The sequence below is a fragment of the Rhineura floridana genome, chromosome 6 (genome assembly GCF_030035675.1).
Source record: "Rhineura floridana isolate rRhiFlo1 chromosome 6, rRhiFlo1.hap2, whole genome shotgun sequence".
Taxonomy (NCBI): Eukaryota; Metazoa; Chordata; class Lepidosauria; order Squamata; family Rhineuridae; genus Rhineura; species Rhineura floridana.
In genome coordinates this window covers 1,016,423-1,037,442 of record NC_084485.1, presented here as the reverse complement: position 1 = coordinate 1,037,442, position 21,020 = coordinate 1,016,423, and the positions used below count along the sequence as shown (strand labels likewise).

At 52.8% G+C, this 21,020-nt stretch overlaps 1 protein-coding gene across 1 annotated transcript; it reads left to right on the top strand.

The window, feature by feature from the left end:
- The first annotated feature begins 3,238 nt into the window (after positions 1-3,238).
- Positions 3,239-14,091, top strand: MMP9 (matrix metallopeptidase 9). The gene is made up of 13 exons (XM_061630172.1): positions 3,239-3,439; positions 4,560-4,798; positions 5,576-5,724; positions 5,931-6,062; positions 6,179-6,352; positions 7,177-7,350; positions 7,699-7,878; positions 8,478-8,633; positions 8,961-9,186; positions 9,994-10,133; positions 11,444-11,594; positions 12,398-12,501; positions 13,584-14,091. The coding sequence occupies exons 1-13, from the start codon at positions 3,293-3,295 to the stop codon at positions 13,691-13,693; spliced, it is 2,082 nt and encodes a 693-aa protein (XP_061486156.1). The 5' UTR covers positions 3,239-3,292; the 3' UTR covers positions 13,694-14,091.
- Positions 14,092-21,020: the final 6,929 nt, after the last annotated feature.

Below are 21,020 nucleotides of genomic sequence, written 5' to 3'. Positions count from 1 at the left end.
CTAGGCAAAGTGGCCTCTGGTGGGGCCCTGCCTATCACTTGCCCCTCTGTTGCTTGCCTGGGGGAGGCTGGGCATCACCGCTCTGGGTGGCCCATTTTCTTAAAATGCTCCAGAGTGATGCTACCTTGGAGCCTCATGGGGCATGAACGTGACAGCAAAGCCCAGCTGCCCAGAGCACCAAGCCGGGTTTTGTTTCTAATGGGGGCAGAGCGGGCACTTGCAGCCGGCTCTGGGGGCTGCCCAAGACTCCCAGGCCGGGCCATAGCTCAATGGCAGAGCACCTGCTTGGCATGCAAAAGGCCCCAGCTTTAATCCCTGGCAGCATTTCCAGGTACAGCTGGGGGGACTCTTCCCAGAAGCCTCAGAGAGCCGCTGCCAGTTTGTGTTGACCATTGCCAGCACTCCTGATGCCCCCCACCCCTGAATCTCTCCCAGGCACCCCTCCGATTCCCCTTGGGATCTCCCCCTGGAAGTAAACACTGACACACGGGGGGGGGAGGGAGGAGGCAGGAGGGAGGGGCAAGGAGCCCAGGGGGGCTCAGCTGACTGTGAAGAGCAGCCTCTGGAGCTCCTGGGCTGAAAGCCTGAGCTTCCAGCCACCATACTGTCAAAGATTCCTGGAAATGAGTTTGTTGTTGAAGTTACAGGTGAGCCAGGCCAGTTCTTTGTCTGGACCATTGGCCAACCCAGGCACGCCCCCCCCCCACACTAGTCCAGCCTTCCCCAACCTGGGGCCCTTTAGATGCCAGGTCTCACCATGGCTGTGCTGGATGGGGCCAATGGGAATTGCGGTCCAAAACATCCGGAGGGCACCAGGTTGGAGAAGGTCGGATTATTGTCTGACTGGAGCTCCTGCTTGTTTACCAACCACAGAAAAGGACGTCCTTCCTTTCCCTGGATGCTGTCCTGAGACGCTGGCAGGTTTGCACCATGAAGCAACGGGGAGGTTTCTCTGCGCATATTCCACCCACTCTCCTCCCAGCAGGCCCGTGCACAGGATGAGGCACCTTGTCCTCAGAGCCCAACCCTTGGCCGGCCCTCCCTGGGCCTGACAGCATCTCCTGAAGGAGCAGCCTCTCATGCCCTTCCCAGCACCTTTGGGTGGGTGTGCATAAAAAGATGCTCCCTGGCAGTCCAACGGTGGAGTGGCTCACAGTGGGTCACTGGGCCCTGTACGGCAAGATGAAGTCCTCTCAGATCATCCCTGCGAGGACAGAGGGTAGCCAGTTGTGGCTAAGTCATCATCTGCTGTTATAACTTCTCAGAATGTCCGAGAGAGAGGAGACTTAGAATCATAGAATAGTAGAGTTGGAAGGGGTCTCTAAGGCCATCCAGTCCAACCCCCTGCTCAATGCAGGAATCCAAATCAAAGCATTCCTGAAAGATGGCTGTCCAAGAGAAGAGGGAAGGGCAGAAGGAGGAGGGGCAGATAAGCTTCCCTGAGCATTTCAGTCTGCAACGCAAGAAAGTCAGTCAGAGCATCACAGGTAAAGGTAGTCAAGCCCAGTCATCTGGAGGACCCTAACTCTATCTCCCTTCTGGAACATAAACAAAAGAACAAAACAGGAGTTGCTCTTGCCCCACTCCCAACACTCCTCACCCCACACTTCCTTTGAATCCAGTACATCCCTACCTGATATGCTGCAGCATCAACAGGCAGAAGCATAGGGACTTAGGAATTATCTTCTATGAATGTCCAAGAGAGAGGAGACAGAGAATCACAGAATAGTAGAGTTGGAAGGGGCCTCTAAGGCCATCCAGTCCAACCCCCTGCTCAATGCAGGAATCCAAATCAAAGCACTCCCGACAGATGGTTGTCCAGCTGCCTCTTGAAGGCCTCCAGTGTTGGAGAGCCCACTACCTCTCTAGGTCATTGGCTCCATTGTCGTATGGCTCTAACAGTTAGGAAGCTTTTCCTGATGTCCAGTCAAAATCTGGCTTCCTGCAACTTGATCCCATTATTCTTTGTTCTCCCTCCTCAGCCATGAGGGCAACTCCCAAGCCTGGGCGTTGCACCTCCACCTTAGTTAGTTAAAACTAGGTATGCCTTTCTTTCTACTATGTATTTCTATAAATAAAGTGGTTTTCTTATTTTACTAAGTCTTAAGTCTCAGTGATCTAAAAGCAGGGTTATGGCCTGCCACTTAGGCAAACGCACACACTGGCACATGCGCATCTCAGACCGCTGAAGATCTCTGCTAATATCTATACAAATTTATACAACGAGGAGGCCCCATGAAGGTGGCAGAAAGTCCCGGTGGAATACCCAGGTAGCCTCTCCAGGTAGTGCAGGGATTTTCCCTTGTCTGAAACCCTGGAGACCCACTGCTGCTGCCAGTTCTGAATGAGATGCACCAAGGGTCTGACTTGCTCTAAGGCAGCCTCCCAGGGTGGAAGGCCCAGGGCCATGGGGCATCTGAGGACACAGCAGAGAAAGCCTCGCTGGGAATTACTTCAGGACCGGGCAGCTCCCCTTGGGATGCTGCCAGAAGGGTTGCAAAGAGCAGCACACAAGTTCCTTGCAGCATCTCAAGCCTCCCTGCCCACAGTTTAATGCACTGAAGGGAGGGTGCTCCGGCTTGCTGGGGGCACCAACCTATGATAGGGTGGGTGGAAGTTAGGGACACAGGAACCTGCTTTGGTCCATCTAGGTCAGTCTTGTCTGCACTGACTGGCAGCAGCTCCCAGGGCTTCAGACAGGGGTCATTGCCAGCCCTACCAGGAGATGCTGCTGGGGCTGACCCTGGGACCCTCTGCATGCAAGGCAGACGCTCGGCCACGGAGCCACGGCCCTCCCCATTAAGCCAGTTATGGGATGCCTTTGCTTCCCTTGTTGGATGCTGACTTAATACTGAAGTCTGAAGTCTGGCATTTCATCTCAGGCTTTGGGATGCAGTGAAAAAGGGCAGGGTCTGCAGGAGGCAAGAGGTGAGAAAACTCCTGATCGGGTCAGGGGACCAGACCCTCCTAATGATGGGTGCCGTCCCGGCAGCTCCCCCCCCCAACAATGCTGCTGGTCCTCCCTGGGTTTCACACTTCCTGCAGGCTTAGTAAACAAAGAGTTGAGACAGCCCCAGGAAGTGGCAAACAACCCCCCCAGGGCTCAGCTCTGCATTTCCTCCTCTGCCCAAAGCAGTGAGTGACTCCTGGGGTGGGGGGTGACTCAACCCCTTCCTCCTCCCACCCCTCTAGAGTATAAATGGGGCAGGCAGGGCTGCTTGCTACAGAAGGTGCCTGAGCCAGGAACAGACAACTGCACCACCGAGAGAGCCCTTTGCCCTGCTGACTAGCCATGGGGCCCACCTACCTGGCTCCCTTCCTCTTGGGGCTGCTGTCCCTGCCCTGCAGCTCGACTGCTCCACTTCAGGGCAACGGTCCTCTGGTGCTCACCTTCCCTGGAGAAATGGTCAGCAATGCCTCAGACCTGGAGTTGGCAGCGGTAAGTCATTGAGCAGCATGGGCACACTCTGGCCTCCAGATCACAGGGGTGGGGTGGGGCACTTGGAGCCCAGACGGGGCAGCCTCCTGCCCACCCCCAGGCCAACACAGAGGGCTAGACGTTGGCAGGTGGGGCTGGTGGAGTTAGAGGAAGGGCTCAGGACTAGTGAGGCTGAATGGGAAGAGAAGCACCACCACAACTGCTGAGGAGCACTGACTGAAGCCAAGCCCCCACCCCCCAAAAAAAGTTTAGCAAAGTGGCCTGTCCTCCAGCCACACACCTCCATGCAGTTACTCTTTCTGTGCCAGTAACGGAATGACTTGCTACATCCCGACAAGAGGAGGTTGCAAATGCTCAAGAGAAAAACTGACTGTGAAACCAAAGACCCTCAAAGCAGGCAGTGGGGAAGAAGGTGACCTTTGTGTTGCATGCAGGGGGGCAGCCGAGGGGGGCAATGTGGTCACTGAATCCCCCCCCCCAGCAAGGGCAGCTCCATCTTACCGGGTAGGTCTTCCCACACAAATATGCCCTGGGCAGAGAGGGCAGAGGTGTGGGGGGCAGCAGCAGTTGCCTTCTTAGTCTGTTTGTTGGAGTAGCCAGAGTCTTGTGGGACCCTAAAGACTAATAGATTTTGGGTCTCAGAAGCTGTTCCTGCACAAAGGTGCATGAAGTGTTATCCTCACACAATTTGTGTGTGTGTGTGTGTGTGTGTGAGAGAGAGAGAGAGAGAGAGAGAGAGAGAGAGAGGTTCCAGTTGGTCATGTCCTGTCCAGGATATGGACACTGTTGGCCACCTTGCAGACTAAGGACATAAATTGCCTTAACTAAAATGAGACTTGACAGACAACCCAGACCCTCTTATATGGGATCAGAACGGAGGGACCCATTCCAAGCTCAGCAACTGCAGCCCCCTCACTGATGCGGGTGGGGGGGGGGATTCATCAATGCATGTTTTTAATGTAAAGATGTATATAAACACATGCTGTTTATAAATAATGATGAGGAGGGGTGGGGGGAGCGCCGGAAGTGCCCCGGGCTCTTGGCCTCCTTCTGCCCCTCTGAGCCCGGAGACCTGCCCCTCGCCCTCCTCAGCCCGAGCTCTTCCCTTCCCCTCTCCCAGCGCTACCTCCAACGCTTTGGGTACCTGCATGAGCCTAACTCGGGGTCAAGCGGCAGCCAGACGACGCTGGACTCTGCGCTCAAGAAGATGCAAAAGCGGCTGGGCCTGGGGGAGACGGGACAGCTGGACGCCCCCACCCTGGAGGCCATCCGGGCTCCTCGCTGCGGAGTGCCCGACGTCGGCCACTTCCAGACTTTCCAGGGGGACCTCAAGTGGGACCACACAGACCTCACGTACCGGTGAGTCCGCGGGCTGCGGGCCCAATCCTCAGCCTGGGGTTGTGTCCTCAGCAGAGGAGGGGGGCAGAGGCGACCACGGCGCCCCCTTCTGGAGCCCAGGGTCGATGCCCAGGCGCACGGTGCCGGGCAGAGGGCCAGGGCTTTCCGCACTCTCCAACGCTGTGGGCGGCTGGTCCTGGGGCCTCGTGCGCCGTCTGGGCTGCAGCGAGCCTGCGCTCGCACACCCTTTGCCTGACCGCCCGAGGACTGGTCCCCGCTCATCAGCTGGCCTGCGGGGGAAAGGCTGGGCTGCCCCACAGCGAAGAGGCCACCGGAACCGGACCCTCCCCAAAGACCCCCGTGTGAGCTGGGCAGTCGCAGAATAAGAAGAGAGGCCTTGTGGCGCAGGCATGGCCAGGGGACGGGAAGCGGGGAGTAGGGATGAATGGACAGTTCTCCCCATGGAGGGCCGTGGAAAGTGGAGTCCCCCGCGGATCCGTCCTGGGAGCTGCGCTTTTTCATTTCAACTTGTGCAGAAATGGCCCAGAGTTTGGGGTGAGCAGGGAGGTGGCCACGATTGCAGAGGATACGAAATAGTTCAGGGTGGCTAAAACAAAAAGGGCTTGCGAAGCTCTCCAGAAGGGCCGCTCTCCAAGGTGGGCGACTGGGTGGGGACACTGGCCGGACCCAGCCGGCTCTTCTGACGACGCCCCGCGAGCCCTTCCGGCTGGCCCTGTGCTCCTTGGGCTGCCCGCCCCGCCGCTAGTTGTGGGCCCTGACTCTGCTCCCTTCCCCCAGCGTGGTGAATTACTCGCCTGACCTGGACGCCGCCATCATCGACGATGCCTTTGCAAGGGCCTTCCGAGTATGGAGTGAAGTGACCCCCCTCACCTTCACCCGCCGGGCGAGCGGGGAAGTTGACATTCTCATTCAGTTTGGAACAGAAGGTAAGCCTCTGCCTGGGCCCCTGGGGAGGGGAGGGGGCGTCCGTGGCAGCTGGGGGTGATGGGGAAGGAGGAGCCAACGCCGCCTCTTCCTCAGTGAGGAGGTTCCCAGGGGAGGGGGGTTCACAGCAACATAAGAAGATGTGAGGGGGCAGGGGCTTCTCGGTGGTGCCTCGTGCTGCAATGGATTGGCCTGCCTTTCTCCCCAGAGCACGGTGACGGCTACCCTTTTGATGGCAAGGACGGCCTCCTGGCCCACGCCTTCCCCCCTGGCAAAGACGTCTACAGTGGAGATGCCCACTTTGATGATGATGAGTTCTGGACCCTGGGCACAGGGATCGGTGAGTTGGCGCCCGGCTCCTTTGCTCGCTGCTTCTCCCCCAGTGCCACTTGGTGACTTGCCTGCTGCGGGTCCCCTCGTCCTGACCCCCAGCATTTCCCCCCCTTTCCTGTGCAGTGGTGAAGACCTACTACGGGAATGCTGACGGAGCCTCCTGCCAGTTCCCCTTCATCTTTGAGGGAAGGTCCTATTCCACGTGCACTGCGGAGGGGCGAGAGGACGGCCTGCCCTGGTGCGCCACCACGCGCAGCTTCGACAAGGACAAGAAGTACGGCTTCTGCCCCAGCGAACGTGAGTGGCAGCCTGGGGAAGTGGGCCCTGGGGAAGGGGAACGGGAGGGACGGGAAAGAGGAGAGAGGCAATAGCTGGAAGGCATCAGGACTTGGCAGCCGCCAGCTGGACTCTGGAAGGCTGTGAGAAGCGTGTGCTGCAGCCATGTGCCGCGCGCTGCGAAGGGGAGTGGCTACAGCTCAAGCTGTTTCCTGTCAGGAACAATCTGCAAGTAATTCCAGCTATAGAAGGTGAACAAAAGTATACAGAGTACTATTTAAAATACTCGAAGGCGAAACATTTGAAATAAAAAGGGCTAAAATATAATCATGAGACCATTATATCAAAACTGAACAGTTAAGTCAAGGGACGCCTGAAAAACTCTTCTGCTGCGTACATAACTTGACCCCAGGGGCCATCTCAGCCGTTCCTCTTTGCTCCTCAGTTTTGGTCTTAAATGATTTTTAAATTTTGGCCCTTTTTATAAGAGTAATGTTCCAACTGTTTCAAGTATTTTAAATAGTGTTGCGTATAATTTTGTTCCCTTGTCTGCAGCTGACGCTAAGATGTGTAACTGGTTGCCAATCGCTCTGTCCTGAAGAAGGAACAGAGTGTTCTAAAAGGCACTGAGCTGCAATAACTGGTAATAGCTGGCACTTTGGAGAGTATTGCCTCTCCATATGGGGCAGATGAGGGGATTTCTTGGTGGGGATGCCAGAGATGCCTGCAGCCAATGCAGGGCAAGAGGCTGTGGGATTTGCCGTGGGCGTGAGGGTGGGGGGGCGCCCTCTGGGGCCGCAGCAGGCCCTGCCAACCCCAGGCACTTCCTCTTTGGCTTCAACTAGTCCTCTTCACGTATGGTGGAAACAGCAACGGTGAGAAGTGCGTCTTTCCATTCATCTTTGACGGCAAGTCCTACGATGCCTGCACCACAGAGGGGCGCGATGATGGCTACCGGTGGTGCGCAACCACTGACAGCTTTGACCGTGACAAGAAATACGGTTTCTGTCCCAACAGAGGTACAGGCAGTGCTTAGATTTTCTCTTTTTTTTTTTTTTGAAAGAGGTGTCAGGGTGTCAGATGTACCTGGATACCCTTCCCGAACCTGGTGGATGGGTGGATGGGGGCTTCCTGGTGAGGGAAAGGTACTCTGCATGTGCTCAGAGGCACCCTTTCTTCAGAGCCGAGTCTTGGCATTACATTTGAGTTCTGGAGCTCCTGAGCTGAACCCTGGCGCGCCATGCCTCACATTTCACTGTAGGTCCAAGGCTGACAAAATGGCTTGAAGCACCATCTGGTGCAGGGGCACCCTGTTGTGTGGGAGGGGAGGAGGTGCTGGCCTGTGCTCATTGCCCCCCTCCTTGCAGACACAGCCGTGATTGGTGGGAACTCCAAAGGGGAGCCCTGTGCCTTTCCCTTCACCTTCCTGGGCAAGACGTACAGCAGCTGCACCTCAGATGGGCGTGCGGACAGGAGACTCTGGTGCGCCACCACCAGCAACTACGATGCTGACAAGAAGTGGGGCCTCTGCCCCGGTGAAGATAAAGGTACTGCCTGGGCCTCCAGCCTGCCTCCCAGTGCCCGTGCACACTCGGCTCGAGAGCGCCTCACTAGGCTGCTCCCACTAGGCCACACAGCCCTGCCTTGTGCTAGCAGTAGCCAGGGCAGCCGGGCCTCAGTGCAGGGCTGGGGTTGCGGGCAGGTGGGAGATGGCATCGCTGGTGGGCTGCCCCTCACACTGAGACACGGTTGTCATGGGGGTGGGGGCACAGAGCCTGAGATCCCCGGTGGAGACCCCGGCAGGATCTGGAGAGGAGCTGTGCTGAGATCCTGAAGAGCAGGCTCTCCGTGAGCCATGATGAGTCAGGGGGAAGCAGCTGCCGCCAGAGCAGGCTCATAGTTCTGCCACGGGGCTTCTGCTGTTGCTGCTGCTCTGGGCAGAGGGGTGGGGAGGGAGGGGCAAAGCCCTGCCAGATTCCCCCACCCCAGCAGCTGCTTTCTGCCTTCCAGTTTTAATTTCTAATTTTTAGGATTTTGATTATGTTTATATGAAATGTACTTGTGTTTGGTTGTAAGTTGCCCAGAGTGGCAGATTAACCTCTGCCAGATGGGCATCTAACAAATCTCATAAATAAATAAATTCCAGGGTACAGCATCTTCCTGGTTGCCGCCCACGAGTTTGGCCACTCACTGGGCCTGGAACACTCAAGCGTGCGCGAGGCTCTCATGTACCCCATGTATACCTACCTGGCAGATTTCCACCTGCACCCCGATGATGTGACCGGAATCCAGTACCTCTATGGTGAGTGGAAGCCTGGGACAGGCCTGAGTCACCTGCTCAGCTACCCCCACAGAACACAGAGAAGGCAAGACTGCCTGTCCATAGCTCCCCACCACTAGTCTTTCATCTCCCTAATATCATCAGAAATTGAGGACCCCCTGGCCCCTCCTCAGCCCTACCACTCAAAGGTCACAGCACTGATGTCACCCTCTGTCTGGGGTGGTTCAGTGTCTGCTGTGACCTGACCTCAGCTCAGCTCCTCTGAGCCCATCACCCTGGTGCCAGGGCTTCTGTGCTCCTTCAGATGGATCTAGGCCCCTAAAAATGCTTTGCCCTTACCACTCACAGGCAGCGGGTCAGGGACTCGGCCCACAGTGGGCAGCCGCACCACCAAAAGCCCCGATGTCCCTGACCAAACCACCGTGGAATACGATGGCAGCGCCACCACAGACGAGGACGGCTCCTCCGTGACAGAGACCACCCCTGTGGACTGCACGGGTGACGCTTGCAAAGTCCAGGGCGGCTACGATGCCGTGAGCGAGATCCAGAAGGAGCTGCACCTCTTCAAGGATGGGTGAGCAGCGATGGGGTGAGGACAGGTCCTGGAGAGCAGGGAAGTCGGGGGTGGGGGGGGGGAGGGGGGGACAGAGGTCACTCATGTGGTGAGTGAGTGTGTGTGTGTGAGAGAGAGAGAGAGAGTCAGACAGACGGACCGGCAGGCAGTCTAGGTGCACGTCTGCACTTTTCCAAACACCGGGGAGGGAGGAAGAGAAGCAAGTCACCTTGGCATGAAAGGTCTCCTTAGCTAAACGTTGATGCTTCGTGTGTGTTCTTCTTTCGGAGATGAATACTTAGGGAAGTGTTTTAATGTTTGCTAAGGTGGACTGTACTATTACCATCAGCTAAAGGTGGCTAGCATCTAAAACCAGAGAAGAAAAAAGAAGGGGGGACCCCAAAACGCTAGAAAAATATTGTATTTTATTTGTAATCCAAGCCCAACGCGTTTCAGCCTGTGTGGATTTACTGTCACAGTCCCTGACGAAGGCCTAAATCCACGCAGGCTGAAACGCATTGGGCTTGGATTACAAATAAAATACAATATTTTTCTAGCGTTTTGGGCCCCCCCCCCTCTTTTTCTCTTCTCTGAACTATTACCATGACATGCATTGTTTATGACAGTTTCTGTTGTGCCTGTTTATTGACCCACTTGGTGTTCTTGTGAGCTGCTTTGAGCACAGTTTGGAAAAGCAGAGTCCAAATCAACTGGTGAAGATGATTCCCTTCTTGCCCCTGGATAGTCTGTGGAGAGCTGGGGGGGGCAGCATTTTTGGGGTACTATCAGAGAAGGCCCTACCTTGTTCTCTCTCCCCACCACCACCAGGCAATACTGGAAGAAGCCAGCCTCAGGGGCAGGAGCCATTGTGGGCCCCCTACGGATCCAGGACACTTGGCCGGCCCTCCCAAATGTGATTGACGCTGCTTTCCAGGATTCACAAACTAAGAAAGTTTTCTTCTTCTCAGGTGAGTCAGGACTTTTCATAATGACTGACTGAATGAACGAATTAATGCTGCCACCTTCATTAGATCAAACCTAATTCATTAGGACCAACCACCACCACCACCGCTGGTTCATGCAAGCTTGTGAATCACACAGGAACCTTCCTCAAGCTACAGGTTAAGGGTTGGGGGAAAGAAATGGAGATGCTCTGAGTGAGGGCCTGATTTGGTGAGGCCTTGTTTTAGCCTTCAGATATCAATGGAGAAAGTTCTTTACTTGGATTGTGTACTGCCTTCAAGTTGATTCCGACTCATGGCGACCCTATGAATAGGGTTTTCATCAGGCTGAGAGGCAGCGACTGGCCCAAGGTCATCCAGTGCACTCATGGCTATGTGGGGATTCGAACCCTGGCCTCCCAGGTTGTAGTCCAACACCTTAATCACTACACCACACTGGATTAGAAATGTGCCTTGTGAATCAACAGTCTGCAATGGCACAGAGGACCTCCAAATTCCAGTTAAAAGAATCAGGACTTAAGGTGGCAAAGAACAGCTGAAAGTGAATCCAGGTTGCTTCCAGATGGGAAGTTTGTTGTGGATATTTTGCTACTCTGGCACACATATTTTTCACAGCATCCACACAATATTGCCATCCTCAAAATGTCAGGCTGTCTGTTTTTTTACATTTAATCTGGATTTCCTCTTGCCATGGAAAATCCAGTAAATAAATAAACAAACCCATTATCCATCCCCAGGCACACCAGCCAGCTTCAGCGTGGATGCTCCTTAGCACTTTTTTTCCTTTTTTGGTTGGCGGGTTGCCATCAGTATGGTGAGCAATCTGCGTGAACTAACTGGCCTGCTCCTTCTCTGTGACTTCACCAACTTTGTATCCTGCTTAGCAAAGGATCCGGAAACATATGGAAGCCCCTCCTCCCCACTCCCTGGAGCTGCAGGACAAAAGAGATTTGGGGTAGTGGGTTGGGGGGTGATGGCATGAGTCGACATCCAAAACGTGACATGCCAGGTACCTGCAAGCTAAGCTCTCTTGTACCAGAGGCATCACCACAACTGCCCCAAACAGCTCCACAAGAGGCTGCCCGCAACCACTGTGGCTGCTTCGGACAACTTGTTGCAGCCCCCTGGGAGCCCTCAGGAGGCCACTGCTTGAAGCTCCACATGTCAGTGGCCGAGAGGCTGGTGAGGCTCAGCTTCTTCCAGCCTGGCTGAAGCGATCTCTCGGTGGGGCATCAGCTGCTCAGGGGCAGATTTTGTGCTGGTAGTGGGGGTGAGTGGGACACTCTCAAGCTGCAAAAACTGTTTCTGTTCCATAGGCCGGCGCTTCTGGGTGTACCAGGGGAAGAGAGTCTTGGGGCCGCGGAGCATTGAAAAGCTAGGCCTCCAGAGAGAGGTGGAAAAGATTGTCGGTGCCCTGCAGCGAAAGCACGACAAAGTCCTACTCTTCAGCGGGGATCAGTTCTGGAGGTAATGGGCATCCTCAGGGGGCACCTAGTCAATCCCTCTGTCCAAAGGGACCCCCCATTTCCATCCTGCATGCAATCCAGACCAAAGCATGATTCTCAAGCAGGAGAGAGTGGGAATGGCTAGTGAGCCACACCAAGAGGCCAGGAGGGCAGCCCTTCCCCAGGAGTTTGGCTTGGGCAGGGGGAATGGCCCCGTCTAAGCTGCATCCTGATGGGCGCAACAGGCAGTTGGCCCAGTAATAATAATCCCTGAAGCCCCAGAGGAATGGGCAGTAGTATAGTGGCAAATTCAGGAGTGCAGGGTCCCTTCACGATAGTCACAGTCACCCTTTTTTTGCTGCTGGGGTGAGAATGAGATCCTTGTTAATGCCTTCTCCTGCAACAACAGACACCTCTAGGAGCCAATCAGCATGAAAAGGGGGGGGAGTGTTAGCTACGGAAAATAGTCTTCTCAATGGCTGACATCTCCTTTCACCTGATCAGCTCCAATCAGCGGGAAAGGACAAGGAAGCATGTTGGAAGACTCTTCTCAGTAATTAACACACTCCCCTTTCATGCTGATTGGGTTGTAGGATGCTGGAGGCATAGGGACCCTGCTCTCAAAAAAGTAGGGGGACTAAGACTCCCCGAAACCCTAGAGGACTACACCCCTGGAAATGGGGAAGAATCATTGCTGACCCCAGTAGGTGAGGTCTGAACTGCACAATGTCCATCCCAGCATTGCGCAGACCTGGGAAAGGGACACAGGAGGAGGAGGAGGCGGCAACAGTGAGAGCCTTCCTCAGTCTTGCTTTTCCCCTTCAGGCTGGATGTGAAAGCTGAGCGGGTGGATCAAGGTTATCCTCGCTACATAGACAGTGTCTTTGCCGGGGTCCCTCTTGACTCTCAGAATATCTTCCTGTATAAAGGTAAGGAGGCCGGGGAGGGGCATGGGGGGCTAGAATGCATCTAGCCCAGATGGGTGGGGGGGCTGCCTTGAGGAGGTTAGAGACAGACAGATGCACCCACCCGGCTGTACTCTGTACCAGGGGCCCTACTCTGAGGCCAGTATGTTTTATCTCTTTTGCAGTGGTGCAGGAGTTAGGAGATTTTAGACTCTGGCCTTCATGGTCTTACCTGGAAGCTCCCTCTGTGGGTGGGAACGTGTATTGCTTCAAAATGTGGTGTGCTACAGCCCTGCTGTGTTTGGGGGCCCTTCTTCTGAGTGGGGCCCTGGGCCTCTGCCCCAAAGCCCTGTCCGGATGGCGCCACTGATCCTTTCCCCCTGACCACCCTCTGGCCCCAGCACCCAGCTGGGAACCGCAGCAGCAGCAGCCAGGAAGGCTGGTGCCATTCAGCACGTGGGCACACTGTGCAGCGTGAACTCCTGGCCCTTGGCGCCCGGGCAGGCTGCAGGGACCTTTTTCCTTGAAGGGTTTCTGTGCCCTGCCAACTGACTCCACCCTTTGTGTCCTCTCATCACTTAGAGCAATGACCTCTGAGTGCAGTCAGCACTAACCAGAGGCCCAAGGAGAGCAGATGAGGCCACGGGAGATCTGTGGCTGGATGTCCCATGGCCTAGGAGGGAGGGAGGGAGGGAGGGAGGGGCTTAACTCTTTCAGTGATTAAAAGGATTCCCCTGCCCCCTCAGATCCTATTTGGTGGAAAGCATAGAGGTACCCGTGCTGGGCGGGGGAGACATCTGTCTGTTTTGCACTGCAGGGTAAATATCAGCTCAGGGGGGAGGGGGAGGGAGAGGGGGCACCATTTAAACTGGGGAAATGGTGGAAGGGAGAGAGATCCAGTGGCTTTCCCCGTAGCTGTACTAAACCTGCAGGAGATGTGAACCTGGATCTCTACCTGTTCCGCCACCACCTTCCTCCCTGGGCCCCTGGCAGGAGCGATGGCAGAGGGAACCTCTCCCTCCGGGGTCAGCCCTTGGGCGTATTTGCTGATGACCTTTGCACTCCTTAGATAACTGCTCCCTGTCCTTTGCTGCCCCCCCCTCCAGGAAAATACCACTTCTGCAAGGATCCCTTCTGCTGGCAAATGACCCCGCGCTACCAAGTGGACAGAGTGGGCTACCTGAAGTATGACATCCTGAAGTGTCCTGCAGAGTAGGGCCAGCCGAGGGCTGCTGTGGGACTTCATGGCAGCCGTTGCTGCTGCAGCTTTCGCCCCAGCCTGGGCTAGCCGATCACGCTCAGAGGTTTGCCCAGGCGGATGCTGGCCCCCCTGCTTGACTGCAGCAGGGAGAGGACTGTCAAGGAGCCACTCTGTGTCGCTGGGGCACTTTTGACTGGCCGAAGGCTTGCCAGGCTCAGTCAGCTGAACTGCTGGCACGGAGCGGGTCTCTCCCTCCCCATCTCCTGCTGTTGCTGGGTCATGTACTTGTTGCAAGGAGCCATCAGGACCTGCCGGAAGAAGAAGGGGAATTCCCTCACCTGCCCGCTGCTGCCCGCTGCCTCTGGTGGCACCTCCAGCCTCTTGCTCTTTCCTAATAAATGAAATCCTGGCCCACTGGGAGCACCTTGTCTACTTACGGAGCAGCAGGGGGAGGAATGGGAGGGTTGGGGCTTTTTGGAACCAACCGGGGACAGAGGAAACTGGCTTCTGGTGAGTCTCGGGCCCTTGGTCCATCAGCCAGGCTTCAGAAGGGGAACGAAAGTGGTTGTGGAATGCAATCATACTTAGTGCACACTCACCTTCTCTTTGCTTGCACAACTGAACTCACAGCCGGCAGCGGCTCTCCAGGCTTTCAGGCAGGGAGTCCTGGGGATTGGAGCAGGGGACTTCTTCAGGCAAGGCAGGTGCTCTGGCATGTGGCTGTGGCCCCTCCCCATATGGCTGCAGGAAGGGTAAGTCCTGGGCCGGAGGTGGGGGCCCTCTGACTCTCCCACCACTTAGTCCTGCCCTTCTCAGCCTCCCAGGCTGGAGACTAAAGCACAAATTGTGCCCCTTGCCAAGCTGCCAGCTCCATCCTTGCAAGGGCCATGGAAGGGCAAGCAGCAGTAAGCAACTCTGGGGTACCCAGAGGGCAGCAGGACTGAGTCTCCGTAGGTTGTTTCCAGAGGAGCGTTGCTTCCCCATTCGGATTCTCTGCCTCAGGCCCACTGTCTCCTTTCTGCCTGTGCTTAACTTCCTGCCTCTCATTCCCCAGCCCCATCTTTCTTCCCAAAAAGGGAATTGGGGGGGAAGGTTCATATTCCCATCTGGCTGTAGCTGTAGCCACTAAGGCAGACAGTGGTGAGGAGAGATGACGTTCTAGGCCTATTAGACAAAATGAAAACTGACAAACCACAGGGTCTGGATGGCACCCACCCGAGAGTTCTCAACACAAATGTGAGATTGCTGATCTTCTAACAAAAATATGCAACTTGTCCCTCAGATTAGCCTCCATACCTGAAGACTGGAAAGTGGCCAACGTAATGCCAATTTTTAAAAGGGAACCAGGCGGATCCTGGCAATTACAGGCCAGTTAGCTTAACGTCTGCCCTGGGAGAACTGGTGGAAAGTATTATTAAAGGTAGATTAACTAAGCATATAAAAGAACAAGCCTTGCTGAAACATGTCAGGGCAAAAAATCTTTCATTCATATACTCACATGGGTTTGAACGAGCACTGACTGACCAGGAATGAGGCCTGGGGAACGTAGCGAGTAGGTCCATGAAGATGTCGACTCAGTGTGCGGCAGCTGCGAAAAAGGCAAATTCCATGCTAGGGATCATTAGGAAAGGAATTGAACATACAACTGCTGATATCATAATGCCATTGTATAAATCTATGGTGCGGCTGCATTTGGAATACTCTGTACAGTTCTGGTCACCTCACCTCAAAAAGGACATTGTAGAGCTAGAAAAGGTTCAGAAAAGAGCAACCAAAATGACCAAGGGGATGGAGCAACTCCCCAATGAGGAAAGGTTGCAGGCAGCATTTGGGTCTGTTTAGTTTAGAGGAAAGGCAAGTCAGAGGTGATGTGATGGAAGCATATCAAAATGATGCCTGGCATGGAGAAAGTGGATAGAGAAAAGTTTTCCTCCCACTCTCATAACACAAGAAGTCATGGACGTCCAATGATGCTGAATGTTGTAAGATTCAGGACAGACAAAAGAAAGTACTTAACATAGTGCAGAGTTGATGATGGAATTCGCTCCCACAAGAGGCAGTGATGACCACCAACTTGGATAAATTTAAAAGAGGATTAGACAAATTCATGAAGGAAAACTCTATCAGTGGCTACTAGGCATATTGGCTGTGCTCTGCCTCCTTAGTTGAAGGCAGTATGTTTCTGAATCCCAGTTGCCAGAAGCCACAGAAGCGGAGAGTGTTCTTGCACTCGGGTCCTGCTTGTGGGCTTCCCTTTGGGGCATCTGGTTGGCCACTGTGAGAACAGGATGCTGGACTAGATGGGCCCTTTTGGCGTGATCCAGCAGCCAGGCTCTTCTGAGGTTCTTCATAGCATGGGCAGCAGGAGGTCCATGTGTGTGTGTTTTCCTTTCTTCATCCAGGCCTTGCCCAGATGTCTGTGCAAGAATTCAGTCTTGGACTGGCACATGGATGCCCACAGGAGTGGTGGAGAGGGGTTGTGTGTTTAGGAATGTTGCTGCCACATCACTCCTCTTGGGTTGGCTTCTTCCCAGGGACAGACCAATGGGCATCTTTAGTCTGGCAGCAAGTTGACTCACAACCAGTCACCTGTGCACTTTTGGTCTTCTGGATGAGGATGGGCTCTGGATGAGTGGCCCTTAGATGCAGCCAATCTCCTCTGAGGTCTGCTTTGCCAGCTGGCCTTTGCTGCGTGGGGAATCACAGCTGGGCCTTCTCTAAACCCTTAAGGGTGCAAGAAGTAGGGACTGACCTGGTGGCTACTAGCCACAGTGGCTCTGCCCTGCCTCCACGGTCAGAGGTAACATGTCTGTGAGTGCCAGCTGCTGGGCATCACAAGTGCTGGGACAGGACTGTTGCAGTAAGGTGAGGCTTGGGGGCTTCCCATGGGGGCATCCATTTGGCCACTGTGAGAACAGGATGCTAGACTAGATGGGCCCCTTTGGCCTGATCCAACAGGCTCTCCTCATGTAGGAGCACCATCTCCATCGAATGTGGACCTTTCCTGCAAAGGTGGCCTACTCACCTCAGTTTCTCGCCCCTGAAACTTGCAACATGACACCCAACATTATTAAATCAACTGTAGATTTTTATTAGCGAAGGCAGTGGCTAGGTAGGAGAAGGAATCAAACCATAGTACAATCAACACACTGCAATCATCACCTTGTAACAGATTCCCTTTTGGAAGAAGGTTTTGTGAGCTAGAGCCCACTTCTCCAGGCTTTTGCATCTGCTTCAACACATATTGTAGTCTTTTAGGTGCCACAAGAGCAATTAGACTCTGGGTTGTTCTTTTGCAACAGGCTGGTAAGGCAGTCCTGCGATCCTGCTGTACTAGTGGCCTGCAAGTGGCGGCAGGACCTCAGCATAGCTCATTTAGGCTCCTATGCGCTCCCAGCAACAAAGAAAAAACGGCACAAGAGACCAGAGACAGACACTCCCCCAAGTAACCATCACCCACCATCTTGGTGCTGTGTGATCATGAGGACCCTATATTAGCTATGCATAGAAGTAACCAGCCAATGCATGGTGATGGCAGAATGACCCCATGCTATCACTGTACCCAGCAGACGCACAAAAGACAGCCCAACAGGCACAGACAGACTGCACCTCCCTTTCCAGTGCACACCACACGACTGACTGTGAGGCAGCGAGCAATGGACGCGATCCAGCCAGGGCTGCCTACAGGCAAGGGTGCAGATCACCTGTTGGGCAGGTAATGCAGCCACTGAGACATTTTTTGTCTGTTGTTTTTGTGACCTGCCTCTCCTCCTGACAGAGCCCAGGGCACCTAACAATAATATCAAAGCCATACAAAAATATCTCGGTGGTATGCAAACAAGAATTAATAATACCAGGACCAGTTTTTAAAACAGTAGCAGTAGGATACATTATACTTCCTGTTGCTACCCTGTGCAGTCAACCATCAAATGCCGCACAAAATGTATTTCTCATGATTATTTGTGTTTTAAATTTCTGCTGTGCCCAAACCTCTTTCTGAAGGAGCCTAGGGCAGGAAACAAGAAGTAGCTAAGCAATGTGTTTCAAAATAAATAAAACTCATTAAAAAACATTCACAACATCGAAAAAGAGGCTTTTCCCTTTGCTGCTGCTGTTCAGGGGTCCTGGGAGAGGGAAGCGGCTGTTCTATCTGCTCACCCACCCTGCTCCTCGGTGCCCAGCCGGCCAGGAGGTTGCTGCTAATTCCAGAGGAGGAGAGTGCAAACACCTGCGGCTGATTGACTCTCCCCAGCCCACAGACTAGATAAGAAGGTTGCTGCAATGCAGGCTTCCCAGAGTCTCCGTGAGGGCATCACCCTCTTTAATATTGTACTGTTGAATATATTATCTAGTAGGAGAAATCAAGTGTTGTGTAATTGGGTGGTAGCTGGACTTGTGCTTTTGCCACCCAGTGTGAGAGTCTGAGATGTCATGTTTTTGTGTGTATTCAAAGGTGCCAAGTACCACTCAGTGTGAGAGACTGACCCGGTATAGAGTACTGCCCCACCTGAGTGAGAGATGGGAAAGGAGTGGTTGTCGCACTGACAAAGCTGGGAATGGACCATCTGAGGGAGCTTTGTGTATTTGAATATTTGCTAAAGATTACACCTTCCCTGGAATTAGTCAGACAGAGACTTTAAGCTTAAAAATAAGAAATAACTACTTTATTCTTGAAGTACATACTTGATAGGAAAGAGTTCTACATCTAGCTAACTAGCTAAGTTGGAGATGCAAACACTAAGCCTAGTGTTTGCCCTCATGCTGGGAGGAGAGGGAAAGACAAAGAGAAGATGTCTGCTCTTCCTCTCAAGAGAACAAAGGAGCCAGAAGATGTGGTCAGCATCCTAAGCATATCAGTCTAGCAGGAAGGGAGAGTCAGCAGGAGATCAAAGGATAGGTATAGCCTAGCAATCAGGAGGACTCCTCTCTAGCTACCCTTTTTAACCCCATGCAGCCTCAACCCACAAGTTGGAGTTGAACCACATATTCCAACAGTGGTCGCGTTGCTGTTTGTATGACACTGTGTTGCCCTAGATGGAGGTGGATGGATGAGTTGTACATTACGCTTGATGTTGCTATGTGTTTTGTAGTTGACCAAGCACTTGCTCCTTAATGGTCATTTGGCTGGGCATCAGTTATCTGCATGGTTGGTGGGACCGAATCAGAGTCAGGCTTGGATGTAGAGGATAGGGAGGGGTTACTCTCTCTCTCTCTCTCTCTGTGTGTGTGTGGGTGTGTGGGTGGGTGCAGCTCCTACTTTAGTTGTTTTTAATTACCAATAATGCTGTTTTGAGGAGTTTGTTGCATTTTTGTATTTGATTTTTATTCATAATGTTTATGTTGAAGAGAACACTTTATTTTTCAATTAATTTTGAAGATGTCTTTTATATTTGACCTGTATCTGTAATGTTTTCTTTAAATATTTTGTGACGTTTTGCTTGATGTCTTCATCTAGGTTGTAAACAACTTTGAGCTCCCACCCCCAAAAATAAAGCAGCATAGAAATGACTTTTATAAAAAATTAGGAAGAATAAGAGCACTTCAAAATAAACACGACAAAGTATCACAAATGTGGAAGAGAATCTGGTCTCCATTGGGTGGGGGTTTCAAAGACAGGGAGGTGCCACTGAGATGCCAAGAAGAGTTTGCTCCATGCCCAACCCCCCAACCTCCAGACCTCTTCCAGGGGGCCTCCCAAGCAGATCTTAAAGCACAGACCTGGAGATATTTGGAGGAGGAAACATACTCCTTTAAGTACTTGGGTCCTAGAAGGGGGGGCAGTAGGATTTTCTGTGTCCAGTATACACATGTGGATTGGGCCCTCTGCTGTTCTCACAAAAGAAGGCACATGATTTGCATATTCTTTGTCATATGCAAATGTGTACACTCTTTTGCAGGTGGGGTTGGGGCATCGCTCCACAATAAATCGGGGTCACACAAGTAATATGATGTCCAACAGGCCAGAATATCAACCGGTGAAGCTTTCCCTAATTGTAGTTCCATACTAGAAGAGTCTTACTCTGCTCGATGTCTGACTGCTACATAACTGCTAAAGGCACAAGAGCCCTGCTCTCATCCAGTGCCAGCCCTAAGCCATGCAAAGACCTGGTGTTCCATGACTTGTAAATGAACGATGTTAGTGCAGGCCTTTCACCTGCTGATCTGAGGCTGGCAACGCTGCGTTCAGTGAGACCAGGCCTGGCGTCTCAGATGGGAAAAAAGATCAAAAGATTGTTCGTTCAGTTTGTTCAGATCCTCATGCTGGGATAAATTCAAGACTTAAATAGTTAAAAAGCATTGTTATTTATTGTTGTTGTTATGTACCTTCAAGTCGATCATGACTTATGGCGACCCTATGAATCAGCAACCTCCAATAGCATCTGTTGTGAACCACCCTGTTCAGACCCTGTAAGTTTGGGTCTGTGGCTTCCTTTATGGGATCAATCCATCTCTTGTCTGGCCTTCCTCTTTTTCTACACCCTTCTGTTTTCCCCTGCATCATTGTCCTTTATAGTGAATCATGTCTTCTCATTATGTGTCCAAAGTATGATAACCTCAGTTTCATCATTTTAGCTTCTAGTGATAGCTCTGGTTTTGTTCTAACATCCGATTATTTGTCTTTTTTGCAGTCCATGGTATGCGCAAAGCTCTCCTCCAACACCACATTTCAAATGAGTTGATTTTTCTCTTATCTGCTTTTTTCACTGTCCAACTTTCACATCCATACATAGAGATCGGGAATGTCGCAGAGTGGCGAAATTGGGAATGGAGAGACTGAGTAAGCCTTTAGTTTAGGTGTTTGAATCTTTGCTAAAGATTATACCTTCCCTGCAAATTAGTCAGACAGAGACTTTAAGCTTAAAAATAAGAAATAACTACTTTATTCTTGAAGTACATACTTGATAGGAAAGAGTTCTACATCTAGCTAAGTTGGAGACACAAACACTAAGCCTAGTGTTTGCCCTCATGCTGGGAGGAGAGGGAAAGACAAAGAGAAGATGTCTGCTCTCCCTCTCAAAAGGAGAAGTAGGAAGGAGGAAGGAGATGTGGTCAACATCCTAAGCATATCAGTCTAGCAGGAAGGGAGAGTCAGCAGGAGATGAAAGGATAGGTATTAGCCTAGCAACCAAGAGGTCTCCTCTCTAGCTACCCTTTTTAACCCCATGCAGCCTCAGCCCACAAGTTGGAGTTGAACCATATATTCCAACGGGGAATACCATGGTCTGAATGATCCTGACTTTAGTGTTCAGTGATACATCTTTGCATTCGAGGACCTTTTCTAGTTCTTTCACAGCTGCCCTTCCCAGTCCTAGACTTCTCATTTCTTGACTATTGTCTCCAT